Consider the following 18,245-nt stretch of genomic DNA (forward strand, 5'->3'; position numbering starts at 1 on the left):
CACTAAGGCATTACCAACCTCAACAATTGAGAAGTTGAGACAGAAGATTGTAATGCGGCGTCTTCGAGAAATAAAGTGATTTCTCATGAGGGGGAGTAAGATACGCGCTGTACTCTTTTTTCCTTAGCCTAAATTTTGTCCCATTGGGTTTTCCTGGTAAGGTTTCTAACGAGGCAGCAAATAAAGCGTATAAAGATATGTGTACTTTTTTTCCTTCACTAAGATTTTTTCCCACAGGTTTTTTTTTCTTAGTAAGATTTTAACGAGGCATATTATCTATTTTTGGACATCGAAGGGGGAGTGTTGTAAAACCTGCAGTTAATATGGATGTCCATTACTCCCACTATTTTCACCCATGATGTAAATAGTCTCCCACTACTCTTCACTATTATGATTATAACTCCCACACCTCCATAACCTCTCCCCATGATCTTCCCCCATGATCTCAATTGTTAATGTCATGTTTAAGACGATCATTTTGTAACCTTCGTATGTAATAGTATAAATAGAGTCATGAAATGTGAGATGGAACACACTTGAACACTTGATTAAATAAGAAAGTATCTATTCTTCTGTGACGACCCAAAGGGTCATCACCTGTTTCCTCACTCGTTCCGTGCTTCCGAGGCCTTGAAAACCTTATTTTTACTTGCCTCGATTTGCGTGCGCAGTCCGGGCGCGTAGCCGAAAAATTTTTATGTTGAAATTTGTGAATTCTGAGAAAAATTTGAAGAATTTTGATATTAACATGATTAAAGTTGACTTTAGTCAACATTTTTGGCAAACGGACCCAGACCCGAGATTGGACGGTCCCGGAAGGTCCGTAGAAAAATATGGGACTCGGGCATGTGCCCGGAGTCGAATTCCGAGGTCTAGAGCCCGAGGAAAGAATTTTTCTGTGAAATTATTTTTCTGAAATTATTAAGGAAATTGGAAATGAAAATTGATTAAAAGACTGTGGTATCGGGCTTGTATTTTGGTTTCGACACCCGGAACAAGTCTTATATATTGTTTAAGTGCTTTCTGTAAAGTTTGGTCGAAATCGGATGTCATTTGACGTGTTTCGGACCTAAATATCTAAAGTGGAAGTTTATGAAGTTTAGAAGAAAATCATGAGTTTTGAGGCTTGATTCTATGAACATAATGTTATTTTGGCGATTTGATTGCGCGAGTAAGTCCGTGAGATATTTTTGAGGTTGTGTGCATGTTTGGTTTGGAGCCTCGAGGGCTTGGGTGAGTTTTGGATAGGCATCGGATTGCATTTTCTCATTTTTAAAAATCTGGTATTTTCAGTGCTGGTGTCTTCGCATTTGCGAAGAAATGATCGCAAATGCGACCACTTGATCGCAAATGCGAAAAAGGGGAGACTTTGCTTGGGTCGCAAATGCGACAATATGTTCGCATATGCGAGAGCAGCCCAGTCGCAAATGCGACGTCTTCCTTCGCAAATGCGATAGCCCCATTTTCCCTCTGTGTTCGCAAATGCGGGAAAAGGCTCGCAAATGCGAGGTAGGGGTCATCGCAAATGCGATGTAATTTTCGCAAATGCGAAAATTTCCTCCAGACCCAAGTTCGCAAATGCGAACTAAAATGTTTGCAATATTCCCACGCCTGTTTTGTTCGCAAATGCGAACCTATGTTCGCATTTCCCATATCCGAGGCCCAGCAAATTTTATACTTAGTCGAATTTTCATCACTTTTCACCATTCTTTCAAAACCCAAACACCATAGGCGATTTTTCAAGAGCAAACTTCATCCCAAATCATTTGTAAGTTAATTTTTACTCAATTCTTTCAACTTTTAACATCATTAAACATGTTTTCCACTTGAAATCAAGGATTTTCATGGGTGAAATTGGGGTTTTTGGGTAGAACCTAGGTTTTCCATAAATTGGGGAGTTGGACCTCGATTTGAGGTCCGATTTCAAAACAAATTATATATTTGAACTCGTGGGGGAATGGGTAACCGGATTTTGGTTCGAACCTCGAGTTTTGACCACGTGGGCCCGGGGGCATTTTTGGAATTTTTGGGAAAAACTTGGGAAATTTATTTTTATGCATTCAAATTGTTTCATATAGTGTTTATTAAAGTAACTAAGCAATTTGTGATTAGATTCAAGCGAATTGGAGGTGGAACCGCGAGGTAAAGCGATAGTTGAGGATTAAGTGGATTTCAAGGCTTTGAGGTAAGTGTTTGGTTTAACTCTAGCTTGAGGGAATAGGAGTTGAGTCTTGTTGCTAATTGCTATGTGATCGAGTACGATGTATAGGCATGGTGACGAGTATCTATACATTGGTGTCTAGCATGACTGTGAGTCCTTATAATGTGATTATCATGAACTGATTTTGAATTTCATGTTTATTGGAGTATTTCTATATGTTGTGAATAACATGTGAATGGTGATATGATAATTTGATTCCTAGGAGCATTGGCTCGAACTGTGATACGAATATTGAAAGTATATGAAATGACTTGATTCATTGAGGAGCGTCGACTCCAGTTGTAGAACGAATTGCGAAAGTATAAGTGATAATTGAACCTCTGGAGCATCTGCTCGAGTTGTGAAAAGAATTGTGAAGTAAAAGTGAGAAAGAGGAGAGATCATTATGTTGCCCTCTTGGCGGGCTATTGTTGGGTTGTGATTCCTATGCATTGTGTTCTTAACGGATACTAGGGTCGCTTAGGTTAATGTTTCCTTGTGTTGTATGATGACTATAGTTATAGATGGGTTGGTTGGGTGTGGTAGTCGGTTAGATATAGCTGAGGTGGTCAAGTGTGGTAATAGGTTGGTTATAGCTGTGGTGGTTAGATGTTGGAACTAATGTGGTGGTTAGATGTTGGAACTAATGTGGGTATAGTAATTCCCTTGCCGGGATATTTGAGATGATGTTTTGTTCCCTTACTGGGAAGTCGTTATATTGTTGTTTGTGACGGAATATGAGATAAGAAATTTCTTGGAGCTTGGGCTCCAGTGATATCGTGGAGTAAGAAAAGAAAGAAAGGGAAAGAGTTACTGGTTATTCCCTTGCCGGACGTTTTGTTGATTCTGTTGTTGGTTTTTTTTTTCTCTCCCTTGCCGGGATACTGAGATTATTAAGTTGTTTGTCATGTGTATTCCCTTGCCGGGATTTTCATTATTGTTTATTTACTCTCTTGCCCCGTATTTGTGACTGTGGTTTGGATGAGGAAATATGATCTTGGTGGAGCGGGTTGCACGCCGCAACAATGATATTGAGGATCGGGTTGCACGCCGCAACAATAATATGTGAGGGTCGGGTTGCACGCCGCAACAATAATATGTGAGGGTCGGGTTGCGCGCCGCAACAATGATACATGATAAATGATATGGGTCGGGTTGCACGCCGCAACAGTGGTATTTGTGGAGCGGGTTGCACGCCGCAACAATGGTAATTATGGAGCGGGTTGCATGCCGCAACAGTTATTTGATGCCCTGTGTTTATATTGAGTATTGATTCCTTGTTTATGGTGGATCTAAGTTGCTTTAGTTTATTACCCTGGGTTACTGTTAATATTGTATCTCCCCATAGCATGTTTCCCCCTCCCATATTGTTAATTGCTTTGTATTCGATTTTCGCTATATATTTATAACTGCACAGGTTTATGTGGTGTCCAGTCTAGCCTCGTCACTACTTCGCCGGGGTTAGGCTAGACACTTACCAGCACATGGGGTCGGTTGTGCTGATGCTACACTTCTGTGCATTTTTGCACAGGTCCAGGTTTTGAGGAGCAGCAACAGCAGTAGTACGGGAGCAGGATTTCATTTACACGAGACTGAGGTAGCCTTGCAGGCGTCCGCAGGCCCGGCGTCTCTTCTTTATGTTCTCTGTTTTGACTGTTGCCTCATTGTTTTCGAGACAGACAACTTATATATTTCTTTCATACCTTTGTATTTAGTATATTCTTAGTAGTTCGTGAGTAATGTGACACCAAATCTTGGGTAGAGGTTATTATTGACTATTCCGCATTTTGTTTCATATTTATAAGACAGACTTCCGCTATTGTTCTTAGTAGGTTTCATGTTCTATATTGATGCTACAAACTGTTAAGATAATTGTTTATTGATGAAAAGGTAAATAAGTTGGCTTGCCTAGCTACCACGAGTAGGCGCCATCACGGCTCTGATGGTGGGAAATCCGGGTCGTGACATCTTCTCTTATTCTACTTATCTTCTTGTTTTATATTGTTATTTTGAGCTACATTTCTTAAGACTGTTGTTTTTTTTAACACTAACGTATCAGAAGTGCCACACCAAATTCTCTTTATATTATTATAGATAGAAAGATATATAGATTATGAGCCCGTTTGGATTAGCTGATTTGAAGTAGCTGATAAGCATTAGGTGCTGAAAAGCACTTTTAAGTGCTGATACTGATTTAATAAATAAGCAGTTACGTGTTTGGGTATAAGAGGGTGTTTGGCTAAGCTTATAAGCTGGTCAAACTGGCTTATAAGCACTTTTTGGCTTATCTACGCGTTTGGTAAAATTAAAAGTGCTTATAAGTTAAGTGCTTATAAGCCAAAAATAAGCCAAAAGCCATAAGTTGGTCTCCCCCAACTTATCAAATTTCAGCTTATAAGCAGTTTAAGTTTGACCAAAATATTTACTATTATATCCCTAAAATACTTCATTTTAAAACAAAACTCTTCATATACCCGTTTCTTTAGCTGCATATTATTAATTTCAGCACTTTTATCCAAACACGTAACTGCTTATTTTTTAAATCAACTTCAGCACTTAAAAGTGTTTTTCAGCACCTAATGCTTATCAGCTATTCTAAATCAGCTAAGCCAAACGGGCTCTAAGTGCTGAAATTGATAATAAGTTGTTGCAGTATTTGATAAAAAAGTACTGTTAAGCTCTTTTTCTGTTAAAATGACTTAAATAACCTTAGAATTATTTACACTTTTAAGAGCGTAATTTCTTCAAAACTTTAGATTCCAAATCAATTCAAATATAAAATATTCTATTTATCATTTTATTTTAAATACAACTGCGCTTTGATAAGATAATTTTTATGATAAATATAATTTATTTTATCATAAGCATATAACATAAGTTATAATACTTAATAAATTGACAAAAATTTCTCAGTAAAAAATTAACCTAAACAGGACAAAATATTTGAAGAGAAACAAACACTGTCTTCATCAACACAACACTTAGAAAGCAATATACCCAAAATTTGATATGTCCTCATTTATTACAAATAGTTCAAAGATTAATCACAATCACATAGATATAAATATGCAAAGAAATAAAGAATTTACTTATCTTAAATAGTCAATGAGAATTGCAGACTTGAAGAGGTGTGGGGAGGGGGAGGGGGGTTAGGTTGAATACTTGAGGCAGTGAGTATCCACGTAGGAGTTTTGTTCTAAAAATGAATATTTTAAGGATAAAATAGTAAAAATCTTGGTCAAACTTAAAGTGCTTATAAGCTAAAAATTCATAAGCTGGGTGTGACCAACTTATGGCTTTTGGCTTATTTTTGACTTATAAGCACTTGGCTTATAAGCACTTTTAACTTTATCAAACGCGTACATGAGCCGAAAAGTACTTATAAGCTAGTTTGACCGGCTTATAAGCTTAGCCAAACCCTCCGTATAGATATAGATTTTGGAAGCCTTTTCAACGGTCATAGTCTCCACGAGAAGAGAAGTTGACAGGGATGTTGAGAACGACTTTTACACGCCGACCCTTGCGATGGGGACGGCAGCAACGCCACGAAATTCAGGTACGTGGACTCTTTCATGGGGTCCTGCTGACCCCAAAACCGAGTACTACACCTACTTACATTTTGCTGAAATTGTGAGCCTAAACCTAAACAGAGCAGAAAATTTGATGTCATTATTAATGATGAAACTGTGTGGGTTGAATTCGAGCCAGAGTACTTGACCCCTTTTGTCATGGAAGACAAGCGCATGAGTCGTAGCAATTTCAACAACACGTTGCGTCGAACCAACAATTCCACGCATTTGAGGTTTATTCTGCTAAAAGGTTATTGAGATGAAATTGATGGTGCGTATACTGTTCTGTCTCCCCATTATAGTTTGTAATCGTTGTTATTTCAGTTGTTGATTGATTACTGGAAAGGACCACATGTTGATAGGGTTCTACATATGGTTATTTTAAACAGTATGAAAGATCGTTGGGTCCTTTCAAAATGTGCATAACAGCACTATATCTTGATCTACAAATAGAAGAACTTCTTCCTGTATAAAATTAGACTGATCATTATTAAGCAGAGGCAGATCCAAGATTTAAAATTGATAGGGAGTTCAATATTTATGTTAGCAGCACTTTATCCATTGGACTTTTGCAATTATGGGTTAAAAACTTAGTATTTGTTCAAATTTGAGTTATTCTTCACAGTGCATATTTATACTCTTTCTGAAAAATACTGGGTTAGAACTACATTGCATAGTTATGTTTCCTATCAATTTTCTCTTTTGTTTATCCCTACTCTGCTTTTTTGGAGTGTAGTTGATGCAATCATGGATATTAAGGAAACTTTTGGTGTGAAGAAAAACTGGCAAGGAGATCCATGTCTCCCTAAAGATTACACATGGGAAGGTCTTCGCTGCAATTACAGTTCCAGCAGTTTGACCCAAATCATAGGCTTGTATGTTTCCACTACATATATCATTTAATATATTTTCCAGTTGCTGAATAAATTGCATGAGGAATAAGTTTACCTTTCAAAGAAGTATCTTTAGCTCTTTCAAATTCTACTGCTAAATGTTCAAAACTCTTTCCAGGAACTTGTCCTCCAGTGGATTAAGTGGGGAGATTCCACCTATCATATCAGATTTAACTGCTTTACGGTACTTGTAAGCTTCCTTAAACCTGAAAAAGGAATTAAAATCTATGAAGATTGACCAAAAAGAGGATCATAGTTCAAGAGAATGAAGTGATTTTGATAATCTCAGGGATCTATCGGACAATGATTTGAGTGGTCCGGTGCCTAGCTTTCTTGCAGGATTTACATCCTTGAGGTTCCTGTAAGTCCTATTTGAACTTCCTTCTTCAACTTGGTTACATGGTCATTTTCAATTAAAATGATCAGATGAATAGAGTATCTTTGCTATTTTTGTGGCAGAAACTTAACAGGGAACAAGTTCTGGGGTTCAATTCCAGTTGAGCTTGCTGAAAAAGCAAATAATGGAGCCTTCTTGCTCGGGTATGCTGATATATTTCCATATCATCAATTAGTAGTACTAGTTTATACGTGGACTACTATCTTCCCTATTATGTCTTCTTTTTTGTTTGCGCAAAACTTACTTTAGTTTCCAGTAGATAATATGTTCTACATATAGCTAAATATTGTACTCTCTGTCGTAGTTAAAATGAGTTTATCATCAGACTGAATTTGTGAACGATATGGTTCTGCTTCTCTTTTGTCCCTTTCCTTCAATCAAACAGAAACAATGCACAGCGCTAGTGCTAGCAATTTATAATGCCTATGCCAGCCCAAACTAATCTTATAATTCTCTTTGGATTTCGTCTATCTCCACACGTCTAACTAAGATAAGAGCAAAACATCACGAAAACTTGAAGAAAAAAAATCAAGCAAGGTACTAAAGTTTAGGTGTTCTTCTGTTAGGCCTCTTTCAAGTTCCATGTTATGCAATAAAAGTAACAAGATTGGTTGTTTTAGAATGCTTTTCTGGTTTAGGGTGCTTCTGACTGCGATTACGTTCAAGCTAAGGGACATATTATTCCTGTTATAATGTAATGACCTTTCACTTGGATTGGTTCCTTCCACAAGTGTCAAGTCCAAAAATGCTAAAAGATGTTTTTTTGCAGATCAAGTTCTTGTGGGTTTGATTGACTAAGTATCTTTCTCTGATTTGAATAGAGATATTGCTGATAACTCTTGAATAGAACCTTTGTTCATTAGTCTGTAGAGTAACACATCTTTTTGCAACAGCATGGATGGATTTGTAGCCCGAAATCCAAATCGTTGTCAATCATTTGCATGTAACAAAAAGAAATTTACAGTTCCAGTAGTTGCATCAGTAGCTGCATTGTTGATACTCTCAATTGTGGTTATCACAGTTTGTTACTGTCACGACCCCAGTTCGCCCTCCGTGAACTGTCGTGACGGCACCTAGTCTCTACGACTAGGTAAGCCTAACAAATGCGGAAAATAAACTAAACTTGCGGAATAAATAATCAAAAGCCGAAAATAACTTAAGGAAACAATATTTAAATGCCGCTTGGCATATACACACAACTTCTCAAAATCTGATACACTATCCCAAAACCCGGAAACTCACGGATCCACAAGCCTTTGAATATCTAACAATGTCTAACACCAGAATATCTAACAAAGAAAAACAGAAGGGCAAATGTTTAAAAGCTAGAATAAAAAGGGACTCCTCGGTCTGCGAACGCGGCACATGTACCTCGAAGTCTCTAGAGCAGTCGCCTCGCCTCACGGGTGGTAGGACTGAATCGACGTACCTGGATCTGCACATGAAAAACATGCGCAGAAAGGGCATGAGTACACCACAACGGTACTCAGTAAGTGCCAAGCCTAACCTCGGTTGAGTAGTGACGAGGAAGGTCAGGGCCCTACTGAGGTTAAATAAAAGCTATAATTCGACAGTGTAGAACATAAAGCAGTATAAATATGTACAACAGTAAAAGTAACACAGATATAAAGAACAACAACAACTACGCAGGAACAATATAAACACCGAAGGAAAATACAGCTCAAACTCCAATAATATCAACCGGGGATCTTCCAAGATACCGTCCTGAAATCCCAAATATACATATCCAGCAAGTCTCTCGGGATACCGTCCCGTAGTCCAGCTCATAGTACACGGGGATCTACCGGAATTTCGTTCCGTAGTCCCAAACATAAATACCCAGTACTGGGAGAATCTACCGGGTGCATTCCCGTAGTTCCATATAACTGTGCAGAGGGATCTACCGGAATCCCACATCCGTAGTCCCAAATGTAAACAGACAAAGGGGTTGCTACCCGAATCCCACATCCGTTGTCCCAATGTAAATACACAGCAGCAACAGAAGAAATGCTCAGAAATATCAAACTTCATATTAAGGCAAACAAATAGTCTAGCCTAGCATGCTGCACAGAATTCAGGTAAAACAGTTAAACAAATAAGGCAATTTAATCACTTAGACATGCTTTTCCTAAGCTAACACAGGCTTAAATAGTACAAGCAGTGAAACAGGAGAATAATCATACTAGTAGTACTTAATGAAAACCGGATTTTCAACAATTAGCACAAGTACGCACTCGTCACCTTACGTACAAGGCATCTCAATTAACAAATATACCAAATCCTAAGGGAAAAGTCCCCCACACAAGGTTAGGCAAGCCACTTACCTCGAACAAGCTCAAATCAACCCGAAACCACGCTCTTGCCACGAGTACTCGACTCCAAATGGCCCAAATCTACTCAATTCAATTGCATATTGTAAATAACACTTCAAGTAACTGATTCTACAATTAAATTCTAAGCTAATACGCGAAATTAGGTAAAATGACCAAAACGCCCCTCAGGCCCACGTCTCGGAATCGGGTAAAATTTACATTTCCAGAATCCTCACACTCTCACGAGTCTAACCATATAAAAATTATCCAAATCCAATGTCAAATCCCCAATCAAAACTCAATTTCTTGGCCTAAGAACTTTACCCCAATTTTCATACAAATCCCGAAATTAAATAATAAATTCTTGTTTAGATTAATGTTTTATAAGCAAAAAGGAGTTTAGAATCGTTACCTAATCGATACCTCTGAAAATCCCTCAAAATCTCGCTCAAATCCGAGCTCCCAAGCTTAAGTTTTGAATAAAAATGGCTAACCCTCGATTTTGAAATCTTATATTTTGCCCAGGTATTCCTTCTTCGCGAACGTGGTCAAAGCCTCGTGTTCGCGAAGCACAAAAATGGCTTTGACCAAAAACCTTTTACGCGAACGCGACAAGGCCCTCGCGAGCGCGATGCTTTACCTAGACGAACCTTCGCGAACGTGGTCCACCCATCGCGAACGCGATGAGTTAATTCCACTGAAAATCAGCCTCTCGATTCCTTCTATGCGAACGCGACACCTATCCTGCGAACGCGATGCACCAAATCCTTAGCCCTTCGCGAACGCGGAGCTCCCATCGCGAACGCGAAGGCTTAATCTTTGCCTTCCTCAACTGACTCTTCGTGAACGCGAGAGTCCACTCGCGAACGCGAAGGGTAAAATTCCTCTGCAACAGCTGAACCAAATCTGCAACTTTTTTACAACTTAAAATGATCCGTTGAGCATCCGAAACACACCCGAGGCCCCCGAGACCTCAACCAAAGGCATCAACGTATCCTAAAACCTTATTCAAACTTGTACCAGTCTTCAAAACACCTCAAACGACATCAAATCAACCAAAACACATCGGATTCAAGCCTAAGTTTCCAAAATCTTCCGAATTCCGCTTTTGATCAAAAACCCAACCAAATCACATCCGAATGACCTGAAATTTTGCACACACATCCCAAATGACATAACGGAACCACTGTAACTCTCGGAATTCCATTCCGACCCTCGGATCAAAATCTCACTATCGAACCGGAAACTTTAAAAATTCAACTTTCGGCATTTCAAGCCTAAATTAGCTACGGACCTCCAAAACACAATCCGAACACGCCCCTAATCCCGAAATCACCTAACGGAGCTAACGGAACCATCGGATTTCCATTCCGAGGCCGTCTTCACACTGTTCCGACTATGGTCAACTTTCCAACACTTAAGCTCTCACTTAGGGACTAAGTGTCCCAAAACTCTCCGAAACTTAAAATCGAACATCCCGGCAAACCAAAAGAGCAGAAATAAACACGGGGAAAGCAGTTAATAGGGGATCGGGACATTAATTCTTAAGACGACCGGCCGGGTTGTCACAGTTACTTCATGAAACACAAAGGTATGGTGAGTGCAGGTTTCTTTTTGTTCTTATCATTCTCAAGGCGAAGATTTTTTCACTGAATTATGACAATGCTTCTATAATCAGGGGATAAAATGGTCAAGTCTTTTGAGTCGAAAAGCCAGTGATTCTTGTAAACTAAAATAGTGAGTATGACCAACAACTTTGAGAAGATTCTAGGCAGAGGTGGATTTGGAATAGTATACTATGGCTAACTTGGGCAACAAAGAAGTTGCTGTGAAGATGCTTGCTGAGACAGGATACAAAGAATTTCAGCTTGAGGTTTCGAAGTTGGCCCTATTGAATTCATGAATTCTTTCAAAGCAACAATTCGTAGGATCTGTATAGACTTGCAGAACCAGTTGAACTAATTCTCTATTAATCAGCCTACTATCTGGTTTTGTAGGCTGAGCTACTGGGAAGAGTTCATCACAGAAAGTTGATTTCACTTATTGGGTACTGTTATGAAGGTGCTTATATGGCCCTTGTGTACGAGTACATGGCAAATGGGGCCGTGAAAGAGCATCTTAATGGTGAGAATTGACAATTTTCATGCTTAAATCTTCTTAATCTTTTCATATGTATCTGACTAACTAACAAGTAAGGTTTTGTTTTTTCTATTTCCACTAAGGCAACTATGTGATAAATTGTTTGTCAATGGACTATATCTTCAAACCTTGTGGTTATTCAAAGATACTTCATCTTTTGAGTATTTAGTTCTACTCTTCCATAGCCAACATCACTTAAATACTTCTAAAATAAATCCTATTTTACATAATATTTTATCCCTTATTTCTCTTAATTGGAGATTTCAACCCTGAATTTGTTGTCTAAATATTCCTGAGCTTGTTCTAATATTCAACTGATATTATACAATTACTGATACATCAAGCAATTGTACTAGAGCAGTTTATTTTGCTGATGCAGGTCATAGTCCAAAATCACTGAGTTGGATTGAGAGACTTCAAGTTGCTCTGGATGCAGCTGAAGGTAAGCAAATCTGTCTCAGTGTTGTTGCTTTTGTTTTTCTCCGTTACCTCATCTCGTTTTCTTCTGCTTTCTTCAAGTTGTTATAATAGTTCTTTTTCTATTTTTCTATCGTATTTGGTCTATTTTCTTGCTGAAATTAACGAGGACTTGCTAGGTTTGGATTATCTGCATAATGCTTGCACGCCGCCTATTGTCCACAGAGATGTTAAGAGTACCAACATCTTATTAGATGAAAATTTCCAAGCAAAACTTTCTGATTTTGGAATTTCCAGAGCTTTTTCGTTAGATGAGAGCTCTTTCGTGTCAACAGCAGTTGTTGGCACCATCGGTTATCTTGATCAGGAGTAAGTAGTTTTACAATCTGCATTTTACATTCTTTGAATTGATTTTTAGAATAAATTGTAAGTAACCTTTTGTAACAGGTTAAATTACACCGATGGTATAAAATTCTTTACACCGTCAGTGATTATATGAATTTAATCCTGACGGTCCTCCCCATATATTCTTGGCTTGCAGGTATGCTCATTTACAGAAGTTGCATGAAAAGAGTGATGTTTATAGCTTTGGAGTTGTGCTTCTGCAGCTAGTCACAGGACAGCCCCCTCTGGTAACAAGCAAAAACTGTCACATAACTCAATGGGTTGATCTTTCCCTTAGTACTGGTGATGTTCTCGATGTTATTGATCCTAGGCTAGAGGGAAGCTAGGATAGTGAAATGGTGGAAAAATATGTAAGATTAGCAATCAGTTGTTGCTCACCCTCCTCTGCTAATAGGCCAACCATGCATTATGTGGCTAATAAACTGGAGGAATATTTAGAAGCAGCAAAAGGGATTACTAAAGGCACAGAGTTTGATTCAGAAGATTCAACTTCAACAATCCCTGTGCTTCTTGATAGAAAACTCTCAGGCAGGTTTTGATTTTAATTTACAGGAGTCTGCAATATCAGGACTTGTTTTGAGACATTTGTTGATTTTTTGTTTGTTATTTCCTTTTTATCATATCTTTGAGCTTTGACTTTGTAATTGGTATATCTTGTCTTTGTTAAAAAGTGTGATTCATTATTTTGCATTGTACTATCTTTTAATTTATACCCCCTTCGTGTAGCCAAACCATGGAAGATAAAGGTGCTTCTATATATTCCTTGTCAAATCTGAATCAAGAAAGCTGCTTTTCTGTCTAGTAAGATAAATTTCTCTAACCTTTTTGGAGGACGATCACCTTTTTGTATTACTACTTGAGCAGTGATTACTTGGGAAGATATTTACACGTTTTGCAAGCAAGGGTGCGAGCTAGTGGTCAATGGAGTAGGTTGAGAACTATAAGGTCTCAGGTTCAGTTCCTAGTGGAGGCAAAAAGCACCATGGTGATTACTTTGCGATTTTTTCTCATCTGTCCAAGCCTCGATGGATAGAGCCCGAACACCATGGTTATAAAAATAAAAAAATTACACGTTTTTGTATTGGCTTGCTCAATTTTTTGCTTGACACGTACTGATGTCAATCGATGAAATTCTTACACTAGGTCCTAATAATACATTAACCTTTTAATTGGGTTAAATCTTACGATTTGAATAGAAGTTGTTCATCGATGGATACATATAAAGCCTTGATAATTATAATCTTAAGAATATTGGATAAAAGTTGTTCATCATTGGATACATATAATTAAGCCTTGATAATTATAATCTCTACAAATTACCAAGTTTGTTTGCTTCGGGTGGTTATGACTTATAGAATCGTTGCTAATAACTTGAATATAGGGCCACCTGTACTTGCACCTTAATTCATACATATTCTCAGCATTTATCACTTAACCATATGAAATTAGTATAGTTTTATGTAAACACCGGTATATTCTACCGTACTTTTCTACTCAACCAACTGAAACCGAACCATTAAATCACACACTAATTCATACAAACACACTATACATATATTAATCTTAGCACGAGACCATTTGGTCCGGCCGATGTTGAACAGTAGGAATAGTATGGATACATATTTTACTATCTTCCAAGCCAAATACGTGGAAACTTAATTAAAAATAATCTAAGTGAATACACCGACAACATAAATATTTTGTTTAATACTGTCAGTGAATAGAACTCCAGCGCTTAAAGATAATTGACGAGAGAGCGGTATGTAGCACCGGGCTGCCAACCAGTGGGAATGACATTCTTGGCCACCAAAATCTGATGAGAATATTGTGAAGTCAGTCGGATGGAAAAGGGAGGGCGTAATTCAGAGCCAGCATCCAGTTTCCAAACAGCACCCCATGACTGCTGCATTTTCCTCCATTTAGTAGTACTACTACTGCTGCTTTTTGTTTCTTTCAGTTCAACTTTTGCAAGATCACCATCTCCTTCTTCAAACTCTATTACCACTGCGAAGTACTCTGGGTTTGATCCTTGGTCAACGTGGAACACTATGTTTTTCCTTGAATAATCACACGCAACCCTGAAATTCAAGTCATTTTAGTCTAAATAAATATCGTTGACTAATACAATAATTGAATTATTTATTTAAGTTAAATTATACAAATATTATTAAAAATTTAATTTGTTTTGCAGGACTAATCTATCTAGTTGAGCTTCAAAGGTGTCTTACCATCTTATTCTTCCAAATCACTGCTTATTATGGAGTAACAGTTTACACATAGTTGACTTTTAAATAACTTGATAATATAAAAGAATTCTAACAAAAAAAAAAAAGAGATAATATAAAAGAATCTATCTTTAATTGAGCGTCTAGAAGTTAATCTTTTAATCTTTTTTTGTTTCGTTAATTTTATATTAAATACTCCCTCCGTTTCAATTTAGATGATGTAATTTGACTTGACACAAACTTTAAGAAAAAAAGAATGACTTTTGAAATATATGGTCCTAAAAGCTTAAGGGGCAAAAGCTTTGTGGGGCCAATGCTATTTTTTGTGTCTATAAAAGTTTCTCAGGTAAAAAATACTCCCCATGTTCACTTTTACTTGGCATGTATACTAAAAATAGATTTTCATCTTTACTTGTCACTTTACGCATATGAAGAGAAGACAATTTTTTTACCTGTTATACCCACAGTATTTATTAATCATTTCAAATCATTTCTCAAATCCAATAAAATATGCATCAATTAATATATGCGTATCATGGTAAATTATGCACTTCATTTATTATTTCTTAAGGGGCGTAAAAAGTCAAAACGTGCCAAGTAAAAGTGAACGGAGGGAGTAAAAAATTCAAAGTTAAGTTATTTTCAAATATAAAAAGATATCATTCTTTTTGGAACACTAATGAAGAAAGTTTGTCATTTAAATTGAAAAGGATGGAGTATATAACAGCACAAAGACATACGTATGATATCAAGTTACGTAAAAGTAACTAATTAAGTAATGGTAATAACTGGTTATAGTAAGCTTGGGAAATTGATGGAATGGATGACTTAATTCTAATGGCAAATTGCACCCATGCATAGTGTGAATTAAACTAGGTAAATATCCTAATTAAGTTGTTTTAATTATTGAGAGGGGGCGGGTAATGGAGTTTGCCTAGCATAACGGATTTGCAAGACGCCAGCATCTCGGAGTTTGTGTTCATGTCCAGGAATGGCCATAGAACCAAATGCAGTTCCGCTCAAGTCAAAGTGTGCAGATTGGGAGACGCAGGGACCTCCTGGACAAAAGTCTGTTATCACCACCCTTACTCCTTTCCCCGAGCACGATGGATGCACCTTCTTTGTACATTTCACCTGTAATACCATATATATATACTATATTACTTTTATTTTCTAATGACTAAAGAAGACTGATTAAGCCTGAGTAATTCACAAATCTTCAATATATATTTGTTAATCAAGAAGTTCAATGAAACTGCATGAGCTTAGGATTTAGGGTGAACCTGGTAGCAAGCTCCACATTCTTTTCCAGACTTATAGAGGGATGGACCAATCCCAGTTACCAAGGAAGAGAATGGGGCTTGTGATACTGCATTTCCATATCCACAAGATCCTCCTGCACTCATAAACATATGCGGTTACGTGTTTAACTTCCATATGCGAACAGTCTATACAAATTCTTACACTATCGCGTCACCTACAACATAAGTTGAGGTAATTGTCCATAATAATCGGAAACAGGCAGGTAACAATATAGTGATAGCGTAAAGAATTCTTTGCAGTATTTTCAGCTCTAATGAAGTCCCCACCTTATAACAAGGGATGTCAACTGACACCCCTTCATGGAAAAAAAATAAAAAAATATTATATGTTGACTCCCTTTAATTTTTTTGCATGTTTATTTTTATATATTTTGATATCCCTTAATAAAAATCTTGGCCACCGCTACTAATGGAGACAATGGAGATGTAAGTTACCGTCGCTACCAGCACCATCGGGGCTGCCATACCAAGTAGCTCCAGCAGACGACCAGTGAATGGCAGAGGTGGTCAAATTGAAATGTTTAGCTCTGAAGCTGAAGCACGGGTTGGTGAAACAAACTAAAGCAATCAGAACATGTGAAAGAATGACCGAATGTGAGATGGCGAATAAGGCCATGTTCTTTAGCTTGCTTCACAAATGAAGTAGCACTAGATTATCACTACTTCTTTAATTTGTAATGATATTACTAGGGAAAAGTATTTGGTAATGCAAAACGTACAGAGAGATCTAGTATATATAGGGGGGAAAAGAGAGAAGGTATGCCGACTGCGGCCATTAGATATAATTTTACTCCACAAAAGATAACTACACATAATCGTATATAATAAGTGTGATTAGTAGCTTGAAAAATAAGGTAGATAATCTACTATAACATATTTAAATATATTAATAGTGTAAATGTTTTTATACAGTATATATAAATTATATCCTAATTATAAACGTCCTCGTGCGCACTTCCTTCGGCCCTAATGATGTCAAGGTCTTCTGAGCTTGTCTTTTGCTTTAGGCTAAATACCAAATATGCATGTGGGCTACCATACAGTTGGAGCCCTTATCAATTCTACCTCGCGAAAATAAAAACATATAATGAGTGATCGGATCAAGAAAGTGAGAATAAAAAATGATACTCGGAACGAAGACACTTTCTTGTAACGGTTTGTCTTCTCTTAAATATTAAATATCACAATAGGGTTTGACGGGCACCCACACAAATATATTAGTAGTACTATTGTTTAATAGGAGTAATTAAGTAAAAGCATTTGAGAAAGGGACGCAGGAGTCTTACTCTTAGCTCCTTAATTAATTTTTCTCTGTTTAGCTACGATATTGATACTTCTTCAACCATCTAAATTAAACTGTATATACTAAGCTAGTTTCGTATACATTAAGTAAGACTAAGTAGTGCCAAAGGTACACCGGCTGTATTGGTAGACTTACTATACTAGTAAGAGAGTAATATAATGTTCTGCAACTTTTCCGTGGGAAGACGTTTTTTGCATGATGAACTAAAGAAGAGTAATTTACTTCCATCTTCGTTAAAAAAGACTACTTATGGCGGCGTAGATTCAAAATATAAAACCATATTATGATCTTGTGGTTTTACTCGGATTGTTTAATATTAATTTTAATACACCAATGAAAACTCCCTTTGCAACGACTGAAATTACAAACATTACATTTTCAATGAAGAAATATTAATGTGCCAGAATAAGCAGATTGGCTCAATATAAATAATTTTAACTTTATTGCATATGTACAAATAATTCCAACTAAAAGTATAGTAACTTGCGTTGAACCTGTTGAAATCGCTCAAAATTAATCAGCCTCTACCCAACGTGCTTGATTTAACAATATTGCATGGCTTGGTATATTCTAAGCAGTAGTGCATGAGCCGGCCCTGAGCAACAGTTTGACTTTAAAGTGAAAGGCAAAACTTGTCGGCAGAAATGGGGCCTTATGCAAATCTTTGTATGTCATTTTTGTGTGTCTTTTCTTCATTTAATAATCCCCAATAACCTGCCGTTGATGGCGGTTTTTGGTCGTTGAAACTTCCTCTTTTTCTTTTTGTCCATCTTCGTATTATATTAGTTAATCTTGCCCCAAACCAAATCCTTATTATTTATATTAGCGTTTAATATTCGTGTGTAATCGATTATCATGACGAAGAATGAGCACCTTACCGCCAAAAGTTATGGTGGAATGGACAAGATTCCTTTACTTTAATTAGAAGTTCCGAGTTCAAGCTTTATGTATAGAAATAATCCTCATAGAGATTGTTTTCTCCCTTTAATAGGCATTATGGGGCACGGATCGAGATTAGTCGAGCCCAAAAGACGCATATTATACCTTACCAGTATAGGCCTCA

General features: G+C 37.3%; 1 protein-coding gene and 1 pseudogene across 1 annotated transcript; one reads left to right on the plus strand and one right to left on the minus strand.

Moving 5' to 3' along the window:
- The first annotated feature begins 5,725 nt into the window (after positions 1–5,725).
- LOC109239277 lies at positions 5,726–13,089 on the plus strand (annotated as a pseudogene).
- A 747-nt stretch (positions 13,090–13,836) lies between these two features.
- LOC109239284 (expansin-B15-like) lies at positions 13,837–16,604 on the minus strand. The gene is made up of 4 exons (XM_019405826.1): positions 16,315–16,604; positions 15,841–15,953; positions 15,492–15,691; positions 13,837–14,410 (listed from the first exon to the last, which is right to left on the minus strand). The coding sequence occupies exons 1-4, from the start codon at positions 16,493–16,495 to the stop codon at positions 14,068–14,070; spliced, it is 837 nt and encodes a 278-aa protein (XP_019261371.1). The 5' UTR covers positions 16,496–16,604; the 3' UTR covers positions 13,837–14,067.
- Positions 16,605–18,245: the final 1,641 nt, after the last annotated feature.

This window comes from Nicotiana attenuata, unplaced genomic scaffold (assembly GCF_001879085.1).
Source record: "Nicotiana attenuata strain UT unplaced genomic scaffold, NIATTr2, whole genome shotgun sequence".
Taxonomy (NCBI): domain Eukaryota; kingdom Viridiplantae; phylum Streptophyta; class Magnoliopsida; order Solanales; family Solanaceae; genus Nicotiana; species Nicotiana attenuata.